The 20,696-nt window shown below is 47.5% G+C and overlaps 8 protein-coding genes across 8 annotated transcripts; 4 read left to right on the top strand and 4 right to left on the bottom strand.

Annotated features, from left to right (window-relative positions):
- Nucleotides 1-48: 48 nt before the first annotated feature.
- BDCG_07376 (small nucleolar ribonucleoprotein complex subunit) lies at nt 49-3,238 on the bottom strand (the record flags this gene model as incomplete). The annotated part of the gene is made up of 2 exons (XM_045423169.1): nt 49-2,111; nt 2,176-3,238. The coding sequence occupies 2 exons, from the start codon at nt 3,236-3,238 to the stop codon at nt 49-51; spliced, it is 3,126 nt and encodes a 1,041-aa protein (XP_045278623.1).
- A 387-nt stretch (nt 3,239-3,625) lies between these two features.
- On the top strand, nt 3,626-4,054 carry BDCG_17505 (uncharacterized protein; the record flags this gene model as incomplete). The annotated part of the gene is made up of 1 exon (XM_045426617.1): nt 3,626-4,054. A coding segment is annotated over one exon (341 nt), but the record flags the coding sequence as incomplete, so codon positions are not given.
- A 665-nt stretch (nt 4,055-4,719) lies between these two features.
- On the bottom strand, nt 4,720-6,420 carry BDCG_07375 (antigenic cell wall protein). Its single transcript, XM_045423168.1, has one exon. It carries the CDS (start codon nt 5,788-5,790, stop codon nt 4,975-4,977), a length of 816 nt encoding a protein of 271 aa, XP_045278622.1. The 5' UTR covers nt 5,791-6,420; the 3' UTR covers nt 4,720-4,974.
- A 5,344-nt stretch (nt 6,421-11,764) lies between these two features.
- On the top strand, nt 11,765-12,723 carry BDCG_07372 (toxin biosynthesis protein; the record flags this gene model as incomplete). The annotated part of the gene is made up of 2 exons (XM_045423167.1): nt 11,765-11,943; nt 11,997-12,723. 2 exons carry the CDS (start codon nt 11,765-11,767, stop codon nt 12,721-12,723), a joined length of 906 nt encoding a protein of 301 aa, XP_045278621.1.
- Nucleotides 12,724-13,171: 448 nt separating this feature from the next.
- On the bottom strand, nt 13,172-14,607 carry BDCG_07371 (uncharacterized protein; the record flags this gene model as incomplete). Its single annotated transcript, XM_045423166.1, has 3 exons — nt 13,172-13,376; nt 13,471-13,575; nt 14,339-14,607. 3 exons carry the CDS (start codon nt 14,605-14,607, stop codon nt 13,172-13,174), a joined length of 579 nt encoding a protein of 192 aa, XP_045278620.1.
- A 417-nt stretch (nt 14,608-15,024) lies between these two features.
- On the top strand, nt 15,025-17,392 carry BDCG_07370 (queuine tRNA-ribosyltransferase). Its single transcript, XM_045423165.1, has 8 exons — nt 15,025-15,331; nt 15,410-15,660; nt 15,874-15,957; nt 16,061-16,381; nt 16,454-16,511; nt 16,566-16,643; nt 16,720-16,907; nt 16,986-17,392. Exons 1-8 carry the CDS (start codon nt 15,110-15,112, stop codon nt 17,170-17,172), a joined length of 1,389 nt encoding a protein of 462 aa, XP_045278619.1. The 5' UTR covers nt 15,025-15,109; the 3' UTR covers nt 17,173-17,392.
- On the bottom strand, nt 16,339-20,627 carry BDCG_07368 (zinc finger protein). Its single transcript, XM_045423163.1, has 4 exons — nt 20,212-20,627; nt 16,973-20,136; nt 16,709-16,862; nt 16,339-16,618 (listed from the first exon to the last, which is right to left on the bottom strand). The coding sequence occupies exon 2, from the start codon at nt 20,078-20,080 to the stop codon at nt 19,094-19,096; it is 987 nt and encodes a 328-aa protein (XP_045278617.1). The 5' UTR covers nt 20,081-20,136; nt 20,212-20,627; the 3' UTR covers nt 16,339-16,618; nt 16,709-16,862; nt 16,973-19,093.
- BDCG_07369 (thymidylate synthase) lies at nt 17,443-19,037 on the top strand. The gene has a single exon (XM_045423164.1). It carries the CDS (start codon nt 17,550-17,552, stop codon nt 18,639-18,641), a length of 1,092 nt encoding a protein of 363 aa, XP_045278618.1. The 5' UTR covers nt 17,443-17,549; the 3' UTR covers nt 18,642-19,037.
- Nucleotides 20,628-20,696: the final 69 nt, after the last annotated feature.

Here is a 20,696-nt window from a genome sequence, read left to right as displayed (position 1 = left end):
CCATACAACTTTTCTTCTCCGTTCCTCCCACTCATCGAGTATCTCCCCCTACTCGTAGTCCCGCACATACCGCCCAGGCAACTCTATTTCCCACATTGGCCGCTCCACCACCGCAACTTCTAGGTTGAAACCGCCCCCTCTCAACTCCTGGTCTGTATCCGATACACTACCCAGTTGGTCGAGTGGTACTATTCCTAGAACATCTCGATACTTATGTGTATGCCACCAACGACGTTGCTGTGGTGTGCTTTTCGGTGTCTCTTTCGCTTGCAATGGAAGCTCTGGTACAGCATCTTGGTTAGCCGGGTTCTGGGTAGCAACGGTCGCCTGCTCTTCTCGCTCAGGCTTTTCGGGTATAGCCGCTTGTGGTTTCTGGCTTTGTTCTTGCTTCCCCTTCGCCAGCGTCTTGTTGTGCCCATTGGCATGTGGTCTGTTGTCGATCACGACGGCAAAGGCTACTTGCAATTTCCTGCTGGAGGTGATGGATGAAGAGGGAAAGGAGGTACTCATACCATTGGGTTGATATTGACCGTGATGGCTTGTCTCCTTATCCCTGCCGTCGTCTTCATCCTTCCCCTCCTCCTTTGTCTCTGGTTCGGAGAGACTTCGGTCTCGTCGAAGGCGTGCTAGTACGGAGTCATTTGCTGCTGATGACTCATTGTATTGTTCATATTCGTCTTCTTCAACCACATCATCTCGGCTCCTTTCCCGCTTGAGGTCTATCCATTGCGCATTTGCTTCGTCGCTGCCCACAATTTTGCGCATTTTCCTTCCTAAACCTACATCAGATTTCGAAACTGCTATTCTATCACCAGCCCCAGTGTTGGTCTTCGGCATCTTCCCCTCCTCGTCATATCTTTTGCGTTTGTTCGTCCCCTGCTTTGCTGTGTCAGGGACATCCTTGCTTTCAACCACATCATCTGGTGAAGGGAAATCTTGCGATAGATCGAACATCCACATCCATGTAGGGCCGTATAACCAAAGGCGTTCCCGGCTCTGGTTTACATCCCAAATAGCGCCCATCGCTCGATCCTTAAGTATAGTGAATTCATTGGGTAGGTACGCTTTGGGGTTTCTCCGGGACCAATCAGACAGTTTCCCTTTCATCACTTCAAATTCAGATAATTGGTGCTCAGCAGTCAATACCATTAGGCGACCAGTACCAGGCGAAGTCGGACGAGAGACGTGAGAATCGGTGGTGCCGTTGGTAAGAGTCTTTACGTGGGAGCGATTTGGCGGCCGGAATGATAGCAGTAGAATTCCAGCTTTCAGGCGAGGAATAGGTGATTCTGACGGTGTCGGTATCCAACGCTGGCCCTCAAGCACAACAGGAGCATCATCGTCATCTGAGGATTCATCATCCGACGAGGCAATTCCGTTCACCTTTACCCCTTTGCCGGTTTTCTCGAATTCTTGAACATCCTCCAAAATCCACGTGTCAATAAATCCTCCGAGGTCCCCACAGGCAAGCATCCTACTATCTTCGGAAAATACAACACAGCGAACGCTCCGTTCATACTGACCAAGCGTACCATAGATTTCTTTGTGTCGAATTTGTCTAGGAATACGATCCAAATCGATCAGCTCAGATAGCACGCGCGGATTCTCCTTGGGATCGGAGTCTGATACAATCCTAGCAAGACTAATATCGTTATTGGGGCGGACAAGACAAATCCATTGGCTATCAGGTGAGAAAGTAGCAGATTTGGCTCCGTGCCTAGCCACTGCAGGAGGAAGATCGATCTTTTGGACGCGCAGGGCTGGTTTGCTGTCTCCCTTTCGCCATTTTAGGCTGAAAATCTTCACTTCCGCCACAGTTGCTGCAATGAGAAGCTTCCCATCTGATGACAAGGCGGCAGATGTAAGGCTTTCATCGCCCTGGACCAACACTTTGCCTACGAGCTTATGGCTAGTCCCGTCTAGCAGTTGTTCACCAGGCCCCGAGCGCTTGGAAATATACCACAAACATACTTCGCGGTCCCACCAGCTCATAAGGAGACGGGATGAAGGTGATGAGGTGACTTGAGGAACTTGGGGAAGATTCGATAGTTTCCGATGATGCTCCGCTCCATATTCGCGCAACGGAAGGACGACGGGTATTGTGTCCAATCCTATAATTCAAAATGTTAGAGACGAATTGAAAAGTATATGTTTTAACACCTGAGCATTTTTTACCTCCAGATACCACGATGCTTATATCCTTAGTCTCATAAACAGCGAAAGCTTTGACATCATGCGTATGATATCGACGATGTGTCACTTCTTTCCATCTTCTTGATTTATCACTTTTCCTGCCGCTCTCTAGTTTGTAAATGGTCGTCCTTTGGTCCGCGCCGCCGCTGATGACAGATTCTCCATCAGCACTAACGGCAATATCCAACACATCTGCCTGGTGACCTTGTATGCGTTGGATTAGGGAATAATTCCTCACGTCCCAAAACCGTATTTCACCAGAAGAGTCGCCAGAGATGATAGTTCCGTCCGGCAAGCATTTCACGGACCATACCAAAAGGTCTTTAGAGCCCTTCACAGGACCCTTACCCATGGAAACTGTTCGCAAAATCTTCCCACTGCGGATATCGAATATTCGAATGGTGCTATCCGCATATCCAGCTACAGCAGTATTGCGATCCTGGAACGTAAGACTAAGGACTCGAGCCTTTTTGGTTGAAGGTCTCATAGTACGCAGATATCTCAGATCCCCGTTCTCTGTGGACAAAATAACTATCGACCCATCTGCACAACCCACCGCCAAGTGCTGCCCGGTATACTCCCCCTCAGCAGGCGGTAAGAATTTTCCATCCTTATCCTTCTTCGTCGGTTTCCACCGGGGTTGCGCAGCCAAACACCAGATCTCGCCAAAGCTACCGCTCGAATGTCTGGCAGGTCGGCCTTCCTCTAGGTTCCATTCTGTCACGACGCTCGAAGAACCAATGCTGAATAATCGCAGCTTCCCGGGGACTTTGAATCCACTGCTATCCACCTCATCTTCACTAGGGTCCTGAGTCCATGCAAGGCCTTCAATGGTGCGGTCCTTACCTCCCCGTAAAATCGATTCTTGTAGCCAAGCTCCGCGTAAGGGGTTCCATATTTCGACGTCGCCGTTGGCTCGTCCAATGGCAAGTCGAAGGGTAGGTACGCCTCTACCGGAGGCTTCTGCAGATGGCGGATGAGAGAATGCGAGGGCGTTAATTGCCTGCGGGTTGTATGCTACAAATCGACATCTGTGGATGTCCATGGCTGCTAAACGAGTGGGTTGTTGAGAACAGCGGGGAAAATGGACTTTTGAGAACGGAATTAGCATGGAAACGATTTTGATTGATCTTTGGGGCATAAATAAAAGTTGTTAACTATACCTCCCAAATCATCCACTACAGAGCCATTTCATCCTGTGTCTTTCGTGCTGTTTATGTGTTTATAAATCGGTGAAGCGGACTTTTGACGTCCCAAGCTCCCTAGAATATTTCCGTTTTTTTTTTTCTGCCGCAATTTTATTGGGCTGTCTTTGGGGAAACTTTTCCCGACCGCATTTATCACGTGGTAACTAATCGTCTAAACTTGCTCATTTGGATTTAATATCACATGACAAAATGCGTTAATGTTTAGTTACCTTCGCAACTTCAAGGAAAAGTACCGGATGATCTCCTGAAATTCTCAAGTTTAAGCAATTCCGAATGGCCCTATTGCCAACTCTCAAGATGGAGTTCAGGTCGTTTTACCCGAATTATCCGCATCAGCAAAAATGATCTCTGCTTTCCTCGCCGGTGGGTAGCAGTGCAACCTTCTCCCGCACGAAGTTCTCTCGTGTTAACTGCATGGAAACGGAACGGTCAGACAGGATCACTTACCCCGCCCAAAAATAGACACCCTGGGTGCAAAGGATTGATAGAAGCAATCTCTTCTTTAATCGGTAGAGCAACGAAATCAGGGTCGTGTGCTACAATCGCGATTTGGCTATCAAGCTAATTGAGTTGGATCGTTGATCCGCAATGCGATTTTAAAAGGGAATATATGCGTTGCTCTAACTAGAGGGGGCAAAAAAAAAAAAAAAAAAAAAAAAAAAAAAAAAAAAAAAAAAAGTCACAACTGCATGATCGACCAATTGAATGTTGCTCATCACAGGGTTAAGTAATGAAATGAAATTATTTCATAGTTATGCCGATTTTCCACAACTTAAAAAGCCGGCATGAACACTGTCTCTCGGCGAATTGAAATTCTACAGAAATGTCGGTTCCCAGTTCAAATGGTGTTTCTATATGACGTTTATTCTTCTCCCGTGCTCAGCGATTGCAAGGTGGGGTCCTTCGTCGGCGGGCTTACTTACGCTGCGTTCGATTCACTACGATAAATACCGGCTTCAACAGCACAATCTACACGTATGCAATCTACCTAAACGAAGCCCATGAGTAATCTGACGGCACGGTCTAATCAAGCGCCGTCAATGCACCCCAAGTATCCGAGAGGCTGCGTACCGACCGGAACAACTGTCAACTCAACATTTGCGACCTCTTTACCAGCAAAGAATTGGATGGGCAATTGATTGGGAATAGGAGAGCAATTAGATTCCCCCATTCCCTTTGTTCTCCCGGAAAACCTATGGCCTTTTCCAGGTTTGTTGCCTCTGTTGCTACAAGGCATAAGTGAAATCTTACTACCCCCGAGAATACGGTCAGACTACCTCTATTCACGAAAAAGGATGAGGAAAACGAATAATGCATACGATTATTCATTATTATTATTACTATTACTATATACACGGTTCTCCCGAGCAAGTTCACATTACATACATTCCTTGATACGGTTACTTCGGATGAAACAATCAGACCAATAATGCCATGCAATTACAATTAATATAGACAAGTAAGTAATACAGGCACCTGGCCTGGACCGTCCGATCACCCTTTGTTCCATCTTAACCTATATACACGCACCACGTTCCATTAAATTCCTACCCAATAAAACTGGACAGGTAATTTAAAAGGCGAGGACAACGGCAGCGGCAGCGATGACACCGGCGATGCTCTGTCCGTTGATAGCGGCAGCGCCCTCCCACTCAGGAGGAGGAGTGGGGCCCGAGGTTGGGACACCACCGCTGGGGGTGGAGGCTGGGGGAGGGGTGGGATATCCGCCGGTTGGCTCGCCAGTGGGCTCACCAGTGGGTTCGGCGGTGGGTTCACCAGTGGGCTCTCCAGTGGGTTCGTCAGTTGGCTCACCAGTGGGCTCAGCAGTACCAGTGGGTTCGTCGGTTGGGGTGCTGCCACCGTCATCGGTGACATCCTTGTAGGCATCAATACCCTTCTGGATGGCGTTGGAAATACCGGCGGCGAGTTGCTTGGCAATTTCCTTGACACCGTCGGGGACCTTGGAGCTCACGGCCTCAGTGAGATCATTGGATGCGGCGAATTGATCATCAAGGTTCTGCTTGATTGTGAAAGCGAAGCCTGCGGCAACGAAATCCTCCTTCGCATCAATGACCTGGCTGATCGCACCCTCAACCTTCTTGGTGAGGGCCTGGACTGGGGTGGTGAGGCCGAGAGCTTCGGTTAGGGACAGAGGATCCTGAGCATTGGCGGTCTCGACGCCCTTGTTGATGGTAGCGACCAAGTCCTCACCAGCACTGATGATGTTGTCTTGATCTCCTCCATTGATGGCGGAGGAGAGGCTGTCGACCTTGCCATCGATCTCGGTGAAAATGGCCTTGAATGCGTCGAGGTCACGCTGGACGCGGATCGGTTCGGATACAACACCAAGGGCAAGGCCCAGGGTGAAGAGGGCGGTGGACACCTTCATTTTGTTTGAAAGAAGTGGAGTATAACGGCAGTAAAAGAATGTACGTAACGAGAGGACAAAATTTGCGAGTCTTTCTAGCAAATTTCAGAGGTACTTCTTGGGGAATGATAGACAGAGCAGGAAGAGAAAAACAGGGGGAAATGCCGCTGGCTCGCTCTATATATGTACCCGCAAGGAAAGGCCTCTATTCCCGCTCGCCACTGCGGGTGCCCCATCCGTAATTAGATGCCACAAGCAGGATCAGATGGATCAATCATCGTATACCTCGGCGATATCACGGGTTCAACACCTGAAAGTTCCAGGATCACGAAAAAGCGCTTGGTGAGATTGCGGGTTGCCCCTTCAGGTAGACAAGGCCGGTGACTCCTGAACGGACGCTACTTTGGGGGTTCGTACGTGGTTGGTGGTAGTTTTTCTCAGTTTGGACTTGGGGACACAGGTTCTCCTCCAGAAATTAGGGCTAGCTCGGTCTGGCAGGTGCAATATACAGACGAAGTGGCATTCAACAAGTGACCCAGAATCCAGATTACAGGAAGAAGTGCCGTTACGCGAGGGTGCAACATTCGCGATGGCCGCCGCAGCATGATTGGTTCCTCGAACTTCAAATCTATATGAATGTAAGCTTAATATTATTCTTCTTATTATTAGTATCATCATCATTAGAATATTTATCATCGTTTTGCGTGAGCGTTCGGAGAGTTGATGAGGCAACTACCAGATACGATACGGGAGAATATCTGCTGGTTGTCCAAACTAACCCTAATTAATTATTCAGTGTTCGGTCTCTAGCTGTCTCAGATTCCCAACCGATACGATATCATCTCATTTCGGCCCACAGCCGTCATTTCGGCCCTCGCTTGTCAGCGTTATTATTCTCAACCGTCGAGAATAATACGGATCGCAGCCGATATTTTGCACGTGAGCCTCGGTGTTCCTGGCGATCCTGGAGTTAAACAGCCTTGAAGCACTGAACAGTGAGGATGGAGCGAGTACAGTCCAGGGTTTCATGCCCGATGACAGACCGGATAATTGGACAAGAATGTGCCATTTCTCCACCACGCTCAGTCTCGCAAAAATATTCCTGTTTCTTTCGTCACCTTGACCCCCGTTATATCTATCTACCTCATCCATTGGTAATTATGATTTCTGAAAAATTTCGAAACCGCTCGGGATATCGTGCAAATTTCCAGGGGTTTGCCACCGATAGTAAAGAAGGACGTACTACTACTTTCTCCAAGGCTCATCAACACAATGGCCCAGCCTGCCAAAGATCAGCACGCCCCCGTCTTAGACTAAATGCGCGCCACCCAAGGATCCTGCTTCCCCGCAAGAAATTGGCCAGTTCATCACGATGATGACAGCGCTAATAATTGTCGTGGGCGCTGTGGCCATCCAGGGGTTTGAAGCATTGCCATCCATGGTGGTGCCCAGGCGGGCGCTCCCGCTGACAGGTAGTTATATGAGCATGCGCGATTTTGTAACGACCTCACGATACCCTCATAAATGATACAATACTGATGAGGAAACACATCCTCAATTGCCCGGCTCTCCGCCTTTTTCTTCGACGGCAATGAATCCTCTCTATTCATTTTGGGGCTCTAAAGATGGTAAAGCCACCTCCGGCAATGCTCGTGATATACAGTACACTGCACGTACAGTGCATTCCAACAAAACCTCCTTGAAAATTAGAAGTTCATAGAAGAACTACCCCGAGGAAATCGATGCACGATCCGTTTTAACGTTGATGGACTCCAACGGATGTCAGCGGTAGTCCTCGATATTGCAGCAAGCGCTGGTAATCTGGCGATTAAAAACGCCCATATTCGGACAATTCACCAAGAGAGTTCCCAGCTCTAGCGTCGCTCTTGCCACTGATAACGATACATGTTTCACGAACTACGCAGTAACGATTGTCGTTTCGCGCAACAACACGCATCCTGGCAACCTTGTCTTTATGCAGTAGAGACCAATTGATTGTTCTCCCTCTATTCACGGACGGTGAAGCTTTGCAGTTGAACTCTGTCCAATCTACTCCCAAATGTACCCTCATTCTGAAATCCTTCACCCTTTTTTCTTTTCTGTCAGCCAGTAAATTCTTCTACAATACCCCATTCCCTGTTCAAGTACACACACTCAACCAACCTTCTTTTGAGACATGAAATATACATTGCAAGAACATGGGAAACAGGTTACCTTGATTCGACAGAAATCGGTTCGAAACAGCGATATCAACCTTGCTAATATCCTACGTTGAAAATATCATCGCCCTAGTCGCCAGATTATCCACGGTGGCAGAAACAAATTTGTCCCAAAAACGTCGGCACGAAATGCTACGAGGTTAACGTTGAATAGGCAGCAGCTTGAATTAAGCAGATCTCAATGCATATAGGTTTAATCAGTATCTAAGCCGATCCTCAAATTTGACCGACTGGGGGGTGACTTGTTAAAAGGAATTTACATTCTTCTGACGCGAGATTAAAAGGGGTATCGCCACAGAAGCCGACATGGACTCTAGAAACCCAATGTTGGGAGCTATTGCCTCTCCATGCCTGTCATATTTTCGATGGATAATGCGTGGAGGAATTTAGTCCTCCTTTTCAATTCATCAGTCCTCTTAGGGCTAGCGCTAGCAGGTTTACAAGTTGATGTTCATTCAAACGATACCATACCTGCGGGATTCTTTTCAACCGCGGGTAATCATCAGGCACTTTCATAATGTCTATCCTTCTTAACATACCCTCCGTGGCTCTATCTTAGAATACGGTGGCTTAGAAAATCCGCCAAATTATGCCTTATTTACCGCAGCCATACGGATTCCCAACTCTGGCTCTGTAAAAAGAGGGGTGAAGGTTTCGATTCTGCCAAACAGATATGAGGTTCCGGCGCCCATCACCATCGCCATCACATTCACTGCCATCTCTACAAGGTGTCTAAAATGTGATATGCAGGTATGACTGGCCTGACATTGCCGTTATTGCTATTCGTGTGTTCATATTTGTGCCAGGCAAACACTTCTCTAGACACCCTCGGGGCCGTTAATACGTCACATTTCACCATGACTGGACGACGACTGAGCCCAGGTGCCCTCTGTCACTTCTCATTCTGTCTAGGAGTTTGGCTGGAATTCGCATCTGGTGGTATTCTACGCTGCTGGTCACCAGCTATCCGTTGAAAATGCTATTACATCGGATCGCTGAATGCCACCTCCATCGACCAAACAGCGTATACACAATAAATCGGAGAGAAAATTTTGAAGTCCACCAGAGTATGACAGCTAACTAATGGTATAGAAAGTGATCCCTCCGCCATTCTTGTCTCCTCTCTAAAATATCCTTTGACTCTCTTGCAAGCCAGGTATCTTACGGGTGTACGCAAAACGAGTTCTATGCCCTCGACTAGATCTTCAATTCGTTAGCACATATTCCAACCAGCCAGCCTGCAGCAACCCGGAAGGCCATCCCCCCCACCGCAATCATCGGAACCGAAGTTAAGTGGAAAGAAACCCGACTCACTATATTGGAAATAGTAAGCGGCATCACATTATCCCAAACAACACCGAAATGTCCCTCAGATATATCACTCGGTAAAATGCCGTATATGTCAACTAACGGATACTATCTTGATTCTTGCATCTACCAAACCCCACTATGTAGCCACCAGAGCAATGACCAGGATGTACATATGGGAGGGACGCTTTTTCTTCTCAAGGAACCTCTCCTTATCAGCCTTCCAGTCTGAAAATAGGGCCCAAGTGGTAGCTGAGACACATCCGACTTCATTTCGTTTCATATACCTCTACATGGACTATACAACAGGGCCGGCAAACGGATAGTTACGATACTTAGTCTCTAAATATCCACGGTATTCCTGATATGTCACTCGATGGCGATCTTTCCTTTGAATATAATCTAAATATCCTCTTGGGTGTACCCCTAGCTCGGGAAATCAAGGAGCATTTATCATCAGTCGCCCACAACCTGCCTTTGAGAGCTGTTGATACATGCACTTTGCCTCCCATCTGTGTCACAAATTCCCTCTTCGTGGGTATGAATATATCTATTCAATTCATTTTTCCCTTGATATGAGATACTAATCACACATTCAATCGAGTTGATCTCGTTGATGAAAGGCTAATTAGTTGGCAGATTGGGAGGGCTTGCCAGCGAGCTTGCTAAGTTTACACGTACGTGAAAGGCCTCGAAAATGGTCTCAAACGTAGCAGTGGCAGATGCAAAGCCAAATGAGTGCCATATGTCACCTCCTTCCCTTTGTCCCCGGGGAGCTAGTGGGGTAGAGCAGAATCCAAAATATACCTTCTGCCCAGCAACAGATGTGAGGAGGCGTACACCGCAAAGCATTATATCCGCGGTTCCTAGTTGGATAGCAGCTGCTATCCGTCCTGTGTTTCGCTTCATCTATATTCTTGTGGTGATTTTAGGGGTGGTTTGGAGCCATAAGCTTTAGAAGACCTCACCTATGTAGTATCCTCTGAATGTTGGTGCGGATGATGCGCAACCAACCCACCACTCTTAGAGAACCAACAAGTTTTATTCCTTCTGAAACATCCTACGATATTGCCTTATCAAAATCTATCCCGTAGTCATCCTTGTGCAAAATATCGCCCGCAAAATGTGTATGAAGAGCTATCCGATCCACCGACGCTATCCATGATTCAAAATTATCCTTCATTGAAATCAATTTATTCACAAGATTTAGAAATTTATTCTGTTTCTATCTTTGAAAATGAAATACTGTAGATAGATACTGAGTTTTCTAAGATCTCTTTCACAGAGAATACTTGAGAGTTGATTATTATAGCTATAACAGATAATTGCTGACTTGACAGATCTTGAAATATAAAATTCTAAATGTTTACAGCTTGATATAAATGTACTAGTAACTAGAAATATTTATAAATGACAAAGATAGAGATTAATATAATAATAATATTCAAGCTGAGTGGAAAAAGATGATTGCGACTTCTATCTATAACTTATAGATTGTGTGATTAAAGAGATCAGCAAGAAGTGAGATTTCATACAATTGTTTAAATGACTATTTAATTCTGAAATGAAATTTATATTATATAAATACTGTGTATATGTTGGATTCCCCTCTCTACGGGCCGACCGCTTCCGCCTAAGCGAGGTGTACTCTATATATCACCTCCATCAGTATATATATATTATTAATCTTGTAAGTAGAAGAATTCTGATTTTATTAGACAGATATCAAAGTCACTGATTGTATACATCTATAAATGGAAGAATAATAATAATAGATAGTTTGAGAAGATGGAGACAGAGTAGATCGTCTTATATATCTGCGAGACTGTAAAACTGGTATAAGAAAAATAAAAATAAAAATAAAAAAAGATATAATATATATGAGTTTGATGAATAATGAATAAAGATATAAGACATATATTTGAATAATAATAGAATAATATTTGAAAGATCATTGAGAAAGGTGGATATTTTGACAGTGTTTTGCTAGTTATTCCAAGGGGGAGTTGGAAAATTCTGTTCAATCTCAACAGCTTTGAATTAGTTTCAACACCAACAGCCAGGCAAATATGCCCGATCAGCATTGACCAAGGATTTTAGTCATACATTTAACCACTCTTCTTATGGAGTTTGGAGGTCGGGGTGCCATTTGCCGAACTCTCACGGGCATGTCATGACCTGTTAATTGAAATGTGTCTAGCCCAAGCTGAAAAATACGGTTTCTCAGTGAGCCTACAAAGAAAGCAAAGCGGAGCGGCTAGGAGAAAAGAAAATGCCTTCACACTGGGACGTGAAAACTCATATAATCCTGGTTGCATATCCTCGCTCGTTCCACCGGGGCACCCGCGACCCGCATAAGTCCCGCCTGAAGCTGCATATCAACAAGTATTGCCTTCACAGACGTTGCGCGCAAAAACGAATATGTAAAACCAGACAGCCCCGGCGCAACATTAATCTTCGTCCACGGCATGGGCTCAACCAAAGAATCCTACGAACCCTTCTTCGCCGACGTCCTCTCAAACCCACTCACGCCGCCAATCCACGCAATCTGGGCTCCCGACATCGCCAACCATGGGCAATCCTTCCAGGTCAACGAGGACGAGATAGGCGATGAACATCACTGGTTTGACAGGGCGCACGACATCATGTAGCTCATCAACTATTTCCAAACTTCAATGACACTGCCGCTGATTGGCATAGGACAAAGCTGGGGCTGCGAGCACCTCCTGCTTCCCGCAGCTTGGCACCCGCGCATTTTCCACGGCATCGTGCTCATGGAACACGTGCTGGAGACGGGATATCACTTGAAGAGCTGAAAGCGCTAGGTGTTCCCGAGCAAGGGCTGGTGCGGAGTACGAACATAGGGTTCTCCGTAGCTCTGATGCGCGACCGGTGGGAGAGCCGCGAAGCAGCGGAGAGGCACATGCGCAGGTCCAAATACTATTCGCAGTTCGACCCGCGCGTGCTAGCTCAGACGCTGCGGTATGAATTCCGCGATATGCCCGATGGAAGCGTGAAGCTTGCGACACCTAGATATCAGCAGGCGCAGCTGTTCATGCGCGCTGCGCCGCCAATGAAAGGTTATCCCGTCAGGGAAGACTATGCGACGAGGGCCCAGGAGAGTCTTATCGCACCGGGCTTCTATAGGGGTGAGCCGGCGAAGATAAAGGAATACCTGCCGGGGATTCATTGTAAAACATTGTATGTGTGGACAGCAGAGGACAAAAGTATGCTAAGCACAGAGTCCTATCGAAGCCGGGTTGTTGGCAAGACAGGCACGGGTCTTGGTGGGGCCGGAGGCGAAGGGACAGGCCAGGTTAAAGAGGTGTTTGTGGCGGCGGAGGCGCACGCTCTGCCGTTTCTTGAACCTAGGGGGACGGCTGGAGTAGTTGCAACGTGGCTGGGCGAAGAGCTCAAGCCGTCGTGAGAGACAGAAGAAGATCAGAGGAGACAGGAACTGGTTATTTATGCTGTCACGGTATCCCCTGAGTGTGTTGAGAGGATTTCAAAGTTGTGAATTTTGACTTTTCTATTTGAGCGTTCCTCTTATAGTTCCCTACGTACGATGCTATACCGTCTTGAGATAGTGTGGATTCGCTGATTGTTGGTGAGCCACTTGTTGATAGCGGACGTTAAATGGTGGATTGTGCCGTAATATGTCTCATGTATGTTCTCCGTACCACGTCAATTCTATTATCATAAACAGTACAAACACGGCCGTCTAAGTCCGTATCTTGGAGCTTTAGACCAATAGTCCACACCTAGTGGAAACCTACTAACCCTATCCATATACATGACAGACTCAGTATGCAAACATTTTCCTTTCCTCTCCGCTCTCCTTGGTGTCCTTCCATGTCATCGATGCGCTTTCACATTTAGAGCCCTCCACTCTTAGCCTCTCCTTCGCAAGCTCCTTCTCTGCCGGTGAGAGCCAAGAGGCTGGTTTCTGGGTAGTCAGGAAGGAAGAAGTACACCAAAATCGCAGATGCGCATGAAGGGATGCCTTCGAGGATGAAGAGCCATCGCCAGCCGGATAAGCCCCGAGTTCCATTCATATGTCCAACAGCGAAGGCGATGGCACTACCAAAAGCACCCCAAGGGTAGCAAAAGCTAGAATCATAGCAACTCGCATCGACCGTTCGGAAGTTCTATACCAGAAAGTGAGATAAAACACAAGCTTGGGAACAGGCCGGCTTCGAAGATGCCTAGAAGCAGACGCAGCACTGTGACAGTGGCGTAGTTATTAAAGTAATCCATCTCTACGCAGCCGAAACGTGGTCTTTAAGTTAGTGGAAAACTGGACGAGAGGGATGGGGAAGTGGTTGTCGCCTCACACTAGGTTTAACGTCTTGAAAAAATAGTTCGATGGTACTTCGAAGAGGACATATGCAATGAGGGAAATCATCAGGGCAATCCTATTTTTCCGTAAGGGCAGAATGCTCAAGGTATATATAGAGGAATGCACCAATTTGTGGTCCTCATGTGTATTCATAATTCGACATATTGGTTTCAGTCAGGAGGTCGTTCCCTGTTGACGAATTCAATACTTTTGCATTTCCTAGTGGGAGTGTTAATCTCAACATATTTTTCATATAGTTATTCCAATTGTCCGAGGGCAGGGATTCACCTATATTCGTATTCGAACTATCCAAGTAACATAGAAGGTAGATGGCAGCCGAAAGCGGCACAATTCTCAGGTCCTGCTTCCAGACAAGCGTTCTGTCACTGATGCTGCCTTCCTCCAAATACGTATCCACGGCATGCTGATTTGATACTTTCTCCTATTCCTGCATTAGTTTTGGGGTAATTCAGAATGTTGGAGGAGACAAAACCCGGCATACAGGAACTGCCTATTTGACGTCTTCAATTGACTTTTCGATCATCTCAACAGGGTCTCTTGGCAGAAAATCCTCTCCCACCGTAGGTCATGTTTGTCGGAAGCTCGTTCGTATGCGCGTCCCTAACGGTTGAGTTTGAATGGAAAGCGATTGTCGCGTTTTGCTGAGAGGGTGAAAGGGATTTTGGATGCGATCCAGGATCACAGGTTGCGAAGATCTCCCGGGGAGCGTGGAGTTTTCAGCTGACGGCAGAAATCCCGAATTTCAGCCGCCGTCGCACTTTTGTTGACGACCTCGAAAGATGTGGAGAAAAAATGAGGATGTCGTAGCCGCTGTTGCGATAGTGCCATGTTCTTCCCCATAAAATGGGGTATATGCGGGTTTGAGGCTCCAATCGAGGCCCCTGATTCTTTCACCACCTGCATCGCAGCTCCGTCCGCGGTGTGGAAAGCGGAGAACTCCTTCGCCGGCATCGCCTCGCCCTAGCCGGCGACACAGCAGAGGATCGAGAGATAAGACCCTCGGACATGGGGTCAAGAAATCAGTATTAAGACCCTGGCCATGTAGGAGCGTTGTTAGCCAACCGCTTCTCCCGATTATTAACAAATATACACTCACTCTGTATTCCTGTTGCTGGAGACGAGCAGCGCCGAGCTTGCCAAACCTGAGTGGAGCCTATTGGGAACAATGGGAAGTCCAAGTCGAAGTGCTCTAGCCCAGTAGCCCAGATGTAGTTCAACACCTCATTCGGCCACTGGGGCAAGAGGAGATGTTGATAGGGTATGTATCTTGTTGTAACTACGGAGTACGGAGTACATGATCTATAGTTAGTTAACTAGTTAGTTACTTGGCTTAGTCACCCTTCTTTTGACATCACAGGAACTAGTTGGGCGGAAGTAAATATGGAAACATGTTGAAAACTGGAAAACAGCTTTTTGCTATCTTTCAAAAGTCACTTTGTCTTCAATAAATTCCATGTCGCTAGTCAATGGCCCCGTGAGCCGTTTACGTACTTATATCCGTTGCCTACAACCGACTCCCTTCTTCCGCAATCGATCTCTAGGAACCACTCACTCAGGCCCGCGCATCGCATCAGTAACCCACAGCGCTGCCGCAATGTCGGCCACGACAATAATACCAGGGGCAAAAAAGCCGATGCCTTCAGCGCTAACCTTTAATCTCGCAGCGAAATGTTCCGTACGTCTCGTCCCACCCCAGAAGCTCAAAAAAATACAAGCAACTTAACTAACCCCTGCGCTTTCGTCGTTTGTTCAGACCACAAAAGCCCGCGCTAGCACCCTCCACCTCCCCCATGGCCCTGTTCAGCTCCCAATATTCATGCCCGTGGCTACGCAAGCTTCGTTGAAGGGTTTGACACCGGATCAGCTCGCTCAGACCGGATGCAAGCTATGTCTAAATAATACCTACCATTTGGGTTTGAAACCTGGACAGACCGTGCTAGATGAAGTCGGGGGAGCGCATGCGTTCCAAGGGTGGAATGGGAATATTTTAACAGATAGTGGCGGGTGAGTTTTGGATATTTTCTTTTCATGAGATTGGTCGAGATGGGTGGCTTTGAAGAGGTTCAAGTGCTTCGTGTGGGGGAAAGCTAAGCGTGAAGAAACTGAGAAGTAAATGGGGGCGAAGGAGAGGAGGGCAGGATGGAAGATTAGGGGAGAAGGAGATCATAAGATGCTGGATATTGTGGCTAACATTATGTGTTCATTCGTGAGTGATAGGTTTCAGATGGTTTCGCTGCTGAAGCTGGCGCAGGTTACAGAGGACGGAGTACGGTTTTTGAGTCCGCACGATGGTACCCCTATGTAAGTTACCATCCACATGAAACTTTTATCTCCTTTATTTGGCGTTATAATCATTTATTATTAAACTTAATGCGGCACCAATGAACTAATGCATGTCCTGTAGGCTTCTTACTCCAGAACACTCAATTTCGCTGCAAAATTCTATCGGTTCAGACATAATTATGCAGCTCGATGATGTGATAGCCACCACATCCCCCGATCACGCGAGAATAAAAGAGGCAATGGAGCGGTCCGTGCGCTGGCTCGATCGATGTATTCATGCACATAAATATCCTGAGAGACAAAATCTATTCTGCATTATCCAGGGCGGATTGGATCTGGAGCTGCGAAAGGAATGTTGCAAGCAAATGGTTGAGAGAGATACTCCAGGGATTGCTATTGGCGGGCTTTCTGGTGGCGAGGCGAAGGATGAATTTTGCAAAGTGTGAGTCCTGCGCCTAGGGAGGCTATCTATCTGGGATATTGGGAATGCCTGCTAATCTTTATAATTTGCTAGAGTAAATACTTGTACTGGCCTACTACCCGAGAAAAAGCCACGATATGTCATGGGTGTAGTATGTCACTTTCGGTCTCATGAATGAGTGAATGAGAAACTGACAGTTTTGCAGGGATATCCAGAAGATCTCGTTGTTGCCGTTGCCCTCGGAGCGGATATGTTTGACTGCGTGTGGCCGACGAGAACAGCTGTTAGTTTCTACCCAACCTCACCAGAACGACTCTCTGGCCAAAAGAAAGAAAAAAAAATACTGACCCGCGAAACAGCGTTTCGGAAATGCAGTTACTTCGTTTGGCACCTTGAACCTCCGAAATGCGTCATATGCGAACGACTTCCGGCCGATTGAAGAGGGCTGTCAATGCGCGTGTTGTCGATCCAAGGCAGACGGGGGGCTTGAGATTACGAGAGCCTACATCCATCATCTCGCCGCCAAAGAAACGGTTGGGGCGCATTTGTAAGTGCTCCATAACAAATGGCATTTCTGCTAGCAAGAACGCTATTGGGGTCAAGCGAACTAACCTATATCCTGCAGACTTACAATGCACAATGTTCACTACATGCTTGCAATGATGGGTTCCCTTAGAGAGTCGATTATTCAAGATAGATTCCCCGACTTCCTTCGCGAATTTTTCAAAAATATGTACGGCGACCACTCGAAGATACCCCAATGGGCGATTACAGCTCTACAAGGAGTTGGCGTAGATTTGCTGGTTGATTAGAATTGGTTCATTTGGATTCAGAGTTAATAGCACTATCATGATGGGTGGGTGCATTGGGACGGCGTTTTAGAAGACTCCCTTACTAGTACTGTACATAGCTCCGCGATTTGATCTAATACTACCTAACTAGCAATTATCTGTATAATTTTAACCGCATTGAATGCGGTGCGTGAATAGAAACAATTCAGAAAGAAAAGACATCACGTGGTTTTCGCGACGCGTCCACTGATCCAAGCCCCAAAACCCTTTGCACGCGACGGGATTGAGATTCATTCAACCAAACGGCTGTAATGTTATATCAAAAGGATTGACATACCACAGCCGGTATATACCTCGATGCCAGATAAAGGGCAACTGTAGCCACAACATAGCTAATCATGGCTCGGTCTGACACGCAAACAGTTCCCATCACCCCCTCAGAAACACCAAAACCTAACGACACATTAAACCCGCCAACACCAGCAGAGCCAACATCGTCACCCGTCCCCTCACCCCTCCACAATCCCTCCCACGAGGAACATCAGTACCTCAACCTAATCCGCTCAATCCTCGAAGCAGGCGAATACCGCCCTGACCGCACCGGTACGGGTACCCGCTCCCTCTTCGCGCCCCCGCAACTCCGCTTCTCCCTTTCAAAACCCAACACCTCCAACTCGGCCTCCACCTCTTCCCGCACCCCCATCCTCCCTCTCCTAACCACCAAGCGCGTCTTCCTCCGTGCCGTCCTCGCCGAACTCCTCTGGTTTATATCAGGATGCACGTCCTCCCTCCCTCTTAGCGAAGCTGGCATAAAGATTTGGGATGGTAACGGGAGCCGTGAATATCTCGACTCAGTTGGTCTATCCCATCGTCCTGTTGGCGACCTAGGCCCCGTGTACGGGTTTCAATGGCGGCATTTTGGCGCGGAATACATCGATGCCCAGACTGACTACGCAGGGCAAGGCGTGGATCAGATTGCAGAGGTGGTGCGGAAGCTAAAGGACAACCCGTACGATAGACGGATTATCCTGAGCGCATGGAACCCGGCGGATTTGAAGAAGATGGCGCTGCCACCTTGTCACATGTTTGCGCAGTTTTATGTCTCGTTCCCTCCTGGGGATCATGGTCATGATGGGAGGGGGGAGAAGAGGAAAGGAACGTTATCCTGTCAGCTCTACCAGCGTTCATGCGACATGGGACTTGGGGTGCCGTTTAATATCGCCTCGTACGCATTACTGACGCATATGCTGGCGCATGCGGCGGATTTACATCCCGGCACGCTAATACATACCATGGGCGATGCGCATGTGTATTTGGATCATATCGAGGCGTTACAGGAGCAGTTGACGCGGGAGCCGGTGGAATTTCCTGAACTGATAATTAAACGCGATGACCGAGGCTCGGGGGTTATGGATGGTTGGAAGGAAGAGGAGTTTGAGGTTGTGGGATATAAGCCGCACAAGGGGATTAAGATGAAAATGAGCGTGTAGCGGGTTTTTTTTGGGATGCTATGAAACTGCTTCTGGGCTATGAGAACATGGCGAAATTTTTAATGAACTCCGGTATTCTGCGAGTTTAATAGACAGCTGGTATCTGGTTATCATTTTGGCAGTAAATGGATCGATGCACTGCTAAGAAGCGGCAGAGAACCGCTGCTTGGAGTTCAGGTTAACGGGTATATGAATATTCATATATTCTGAGTGCTCTTGAGATTAGAAGACAACAAGTATGTTAAGAATATGCTCTCTTTCCAATGACAATGACAAGCCTGTAATATATGCAAAATGAACGCCTTCTGCTATCGCAACATGGGGTAATCGTAATAATCAAACTGGGACACACAATGCACCCCGGAAACTAGGATAAAAGCAAAAATAGCACCATATCCACGGTCTAAGGTGAGAGAAAGAAAAACAATAAAGCCACTACGATCTGTCTACTATCACCGTTCTACAGTAAGCTCGGGTGGAGGGCCAACGCCCCGGAGTAGCACAATGGTATCCCCTTGCGCAACACCAGCAGAGGCACCAAGTTTCTCCGAGAACTCTAACAACTTCCCCCCTTCGACATGGAAGACGCGCAGCCTCTCTGCCTCGTCAGCAACTCTATTATTGATGTTCTGCACCTGTAACCTGCGCGCCGCATCGTCCAAAACCTTGCCCACACTCCAAGAGGAATCAAAGTAAAAATCACCTGTAGGATACTTTGCCGTTGTGGTATCCGCGGACGCTTCAACATGCAAGTAAAACCGCTTCTGTAGCGCAAGGTTGGGTTCTCCCTTTGCCTTCTTTTTCAACTCTGTAAGCCTTGCCATGCGCGCCGCAGCGCTGTTGGGTTTCGGCTTGGGAGCCAGATTCGCGGCGACGTTGGAGGATTTATCTTTCCCCCACGTCCGTAGGCGGGAGAATGCCAGCCGCGCCTTTTCAGCCGGTGACGGATCTTGCCTGGCAGGCCGCGCACCGATCGGAATGAGCTTGGCACAGTCATGGTCTTCGCACAGGCGATGTTTGAGACAGTACTGGCGGTTACATTCGTTGCAGTGGACGCCGGTATTTTGCAAAGTATGGATTAGAGTTTTGCAGGATGGGTGTGAGCACTGCGTGGAGTTGTAAACGGTAGGTTTAACCGGCGGAAGAGAGGACATCATGCTGCCGTTTCCAGTGCCTATAGCACCGACGGAGTTTTTCCGCCGGGCAGCTGCCCATTCGCCTGCATGTGTGCATTTGTGTGTCATTTCCGTCCGGTGGTCGAGGCAGAATGTGCCCTTGCAGGACTCGCAGCGGAAGGGGAGGAAATCGAGCTGGTTGCAGAATTCGAACTGGCAGTGTCTGCCTATGGATTCAAGATCGTGATCGGGGTCCATTTGAGTGAACGAAGAATCCTCTTGTTGCTGGGCCCGGGTGCCTGTAGAGAATGATATGGGAGCCATAATGAGTGTTGAGGGAAAATAAGGTTGGTGTTCTCTCTTATAAGCAGTATGTCGTCCTTGGAAACGGATAGTTAAGCTTGGAGGTATGGTATGAGTAAAAAGATGGTCGGCTGGAAGGCTCTATTACTAACCAGATATGCTCCGACCCTTATTAGGTTAAAGTGGCTGCATACAACAGGCGGCAGAGCAGTGCGTCATCAAAATGTGCGTTGAATGATAGGAGCGGGAGAACAGAAAGGCATCTGCATCTACCAAAGCGGAGGAGCAAGCGGAGAAAGCACCGGAATGTTCTAGCCAAGGGCGGGGGTCTTGGCGATGATTATATAACATGACGTGATTTAGCTTTGTGACTCGGCGGCAGGGGGGAAGTTTATTTCAAAGAGGAAGTAGCTTAATTCAACCTAGAACCAGATTACGCAGTAGATTGCTAGCTGTATATCTAGAGGCTATACAGAGAGGGTTCTGAGTGACATTTAAAACTCATGTTACTATAAATATTAATCAAGTTCTCTGAGATGTGTGTCTGAATATCTGTAGTGAAGAGAATATAATCATGTCTAATTTCTCTAAAATAGAGAGTGTACACTCTCTTATATATAAATAATATAAGCTTATT

The sequence above is a fragment of the Blastomyces dermatitidis genome, assembly GCF_000003525.1.
Source record: "Blastomyces dermatitidis ER-3 genomic scaffold supercont1.8, whole genome shotgun sequence".
NCBI lineage: Eukaryota > Fungi > Ascomycota > Eurotiomycetes > Onygenales > Ajellomycetaceae > Blastomyces > Blastomyces dermatitidis.
The sequence above is the reverse complement of the archived record's forward strand: the minus strand, read 5'-3'. Positions and strand labels throughout refer to the sequence as shown.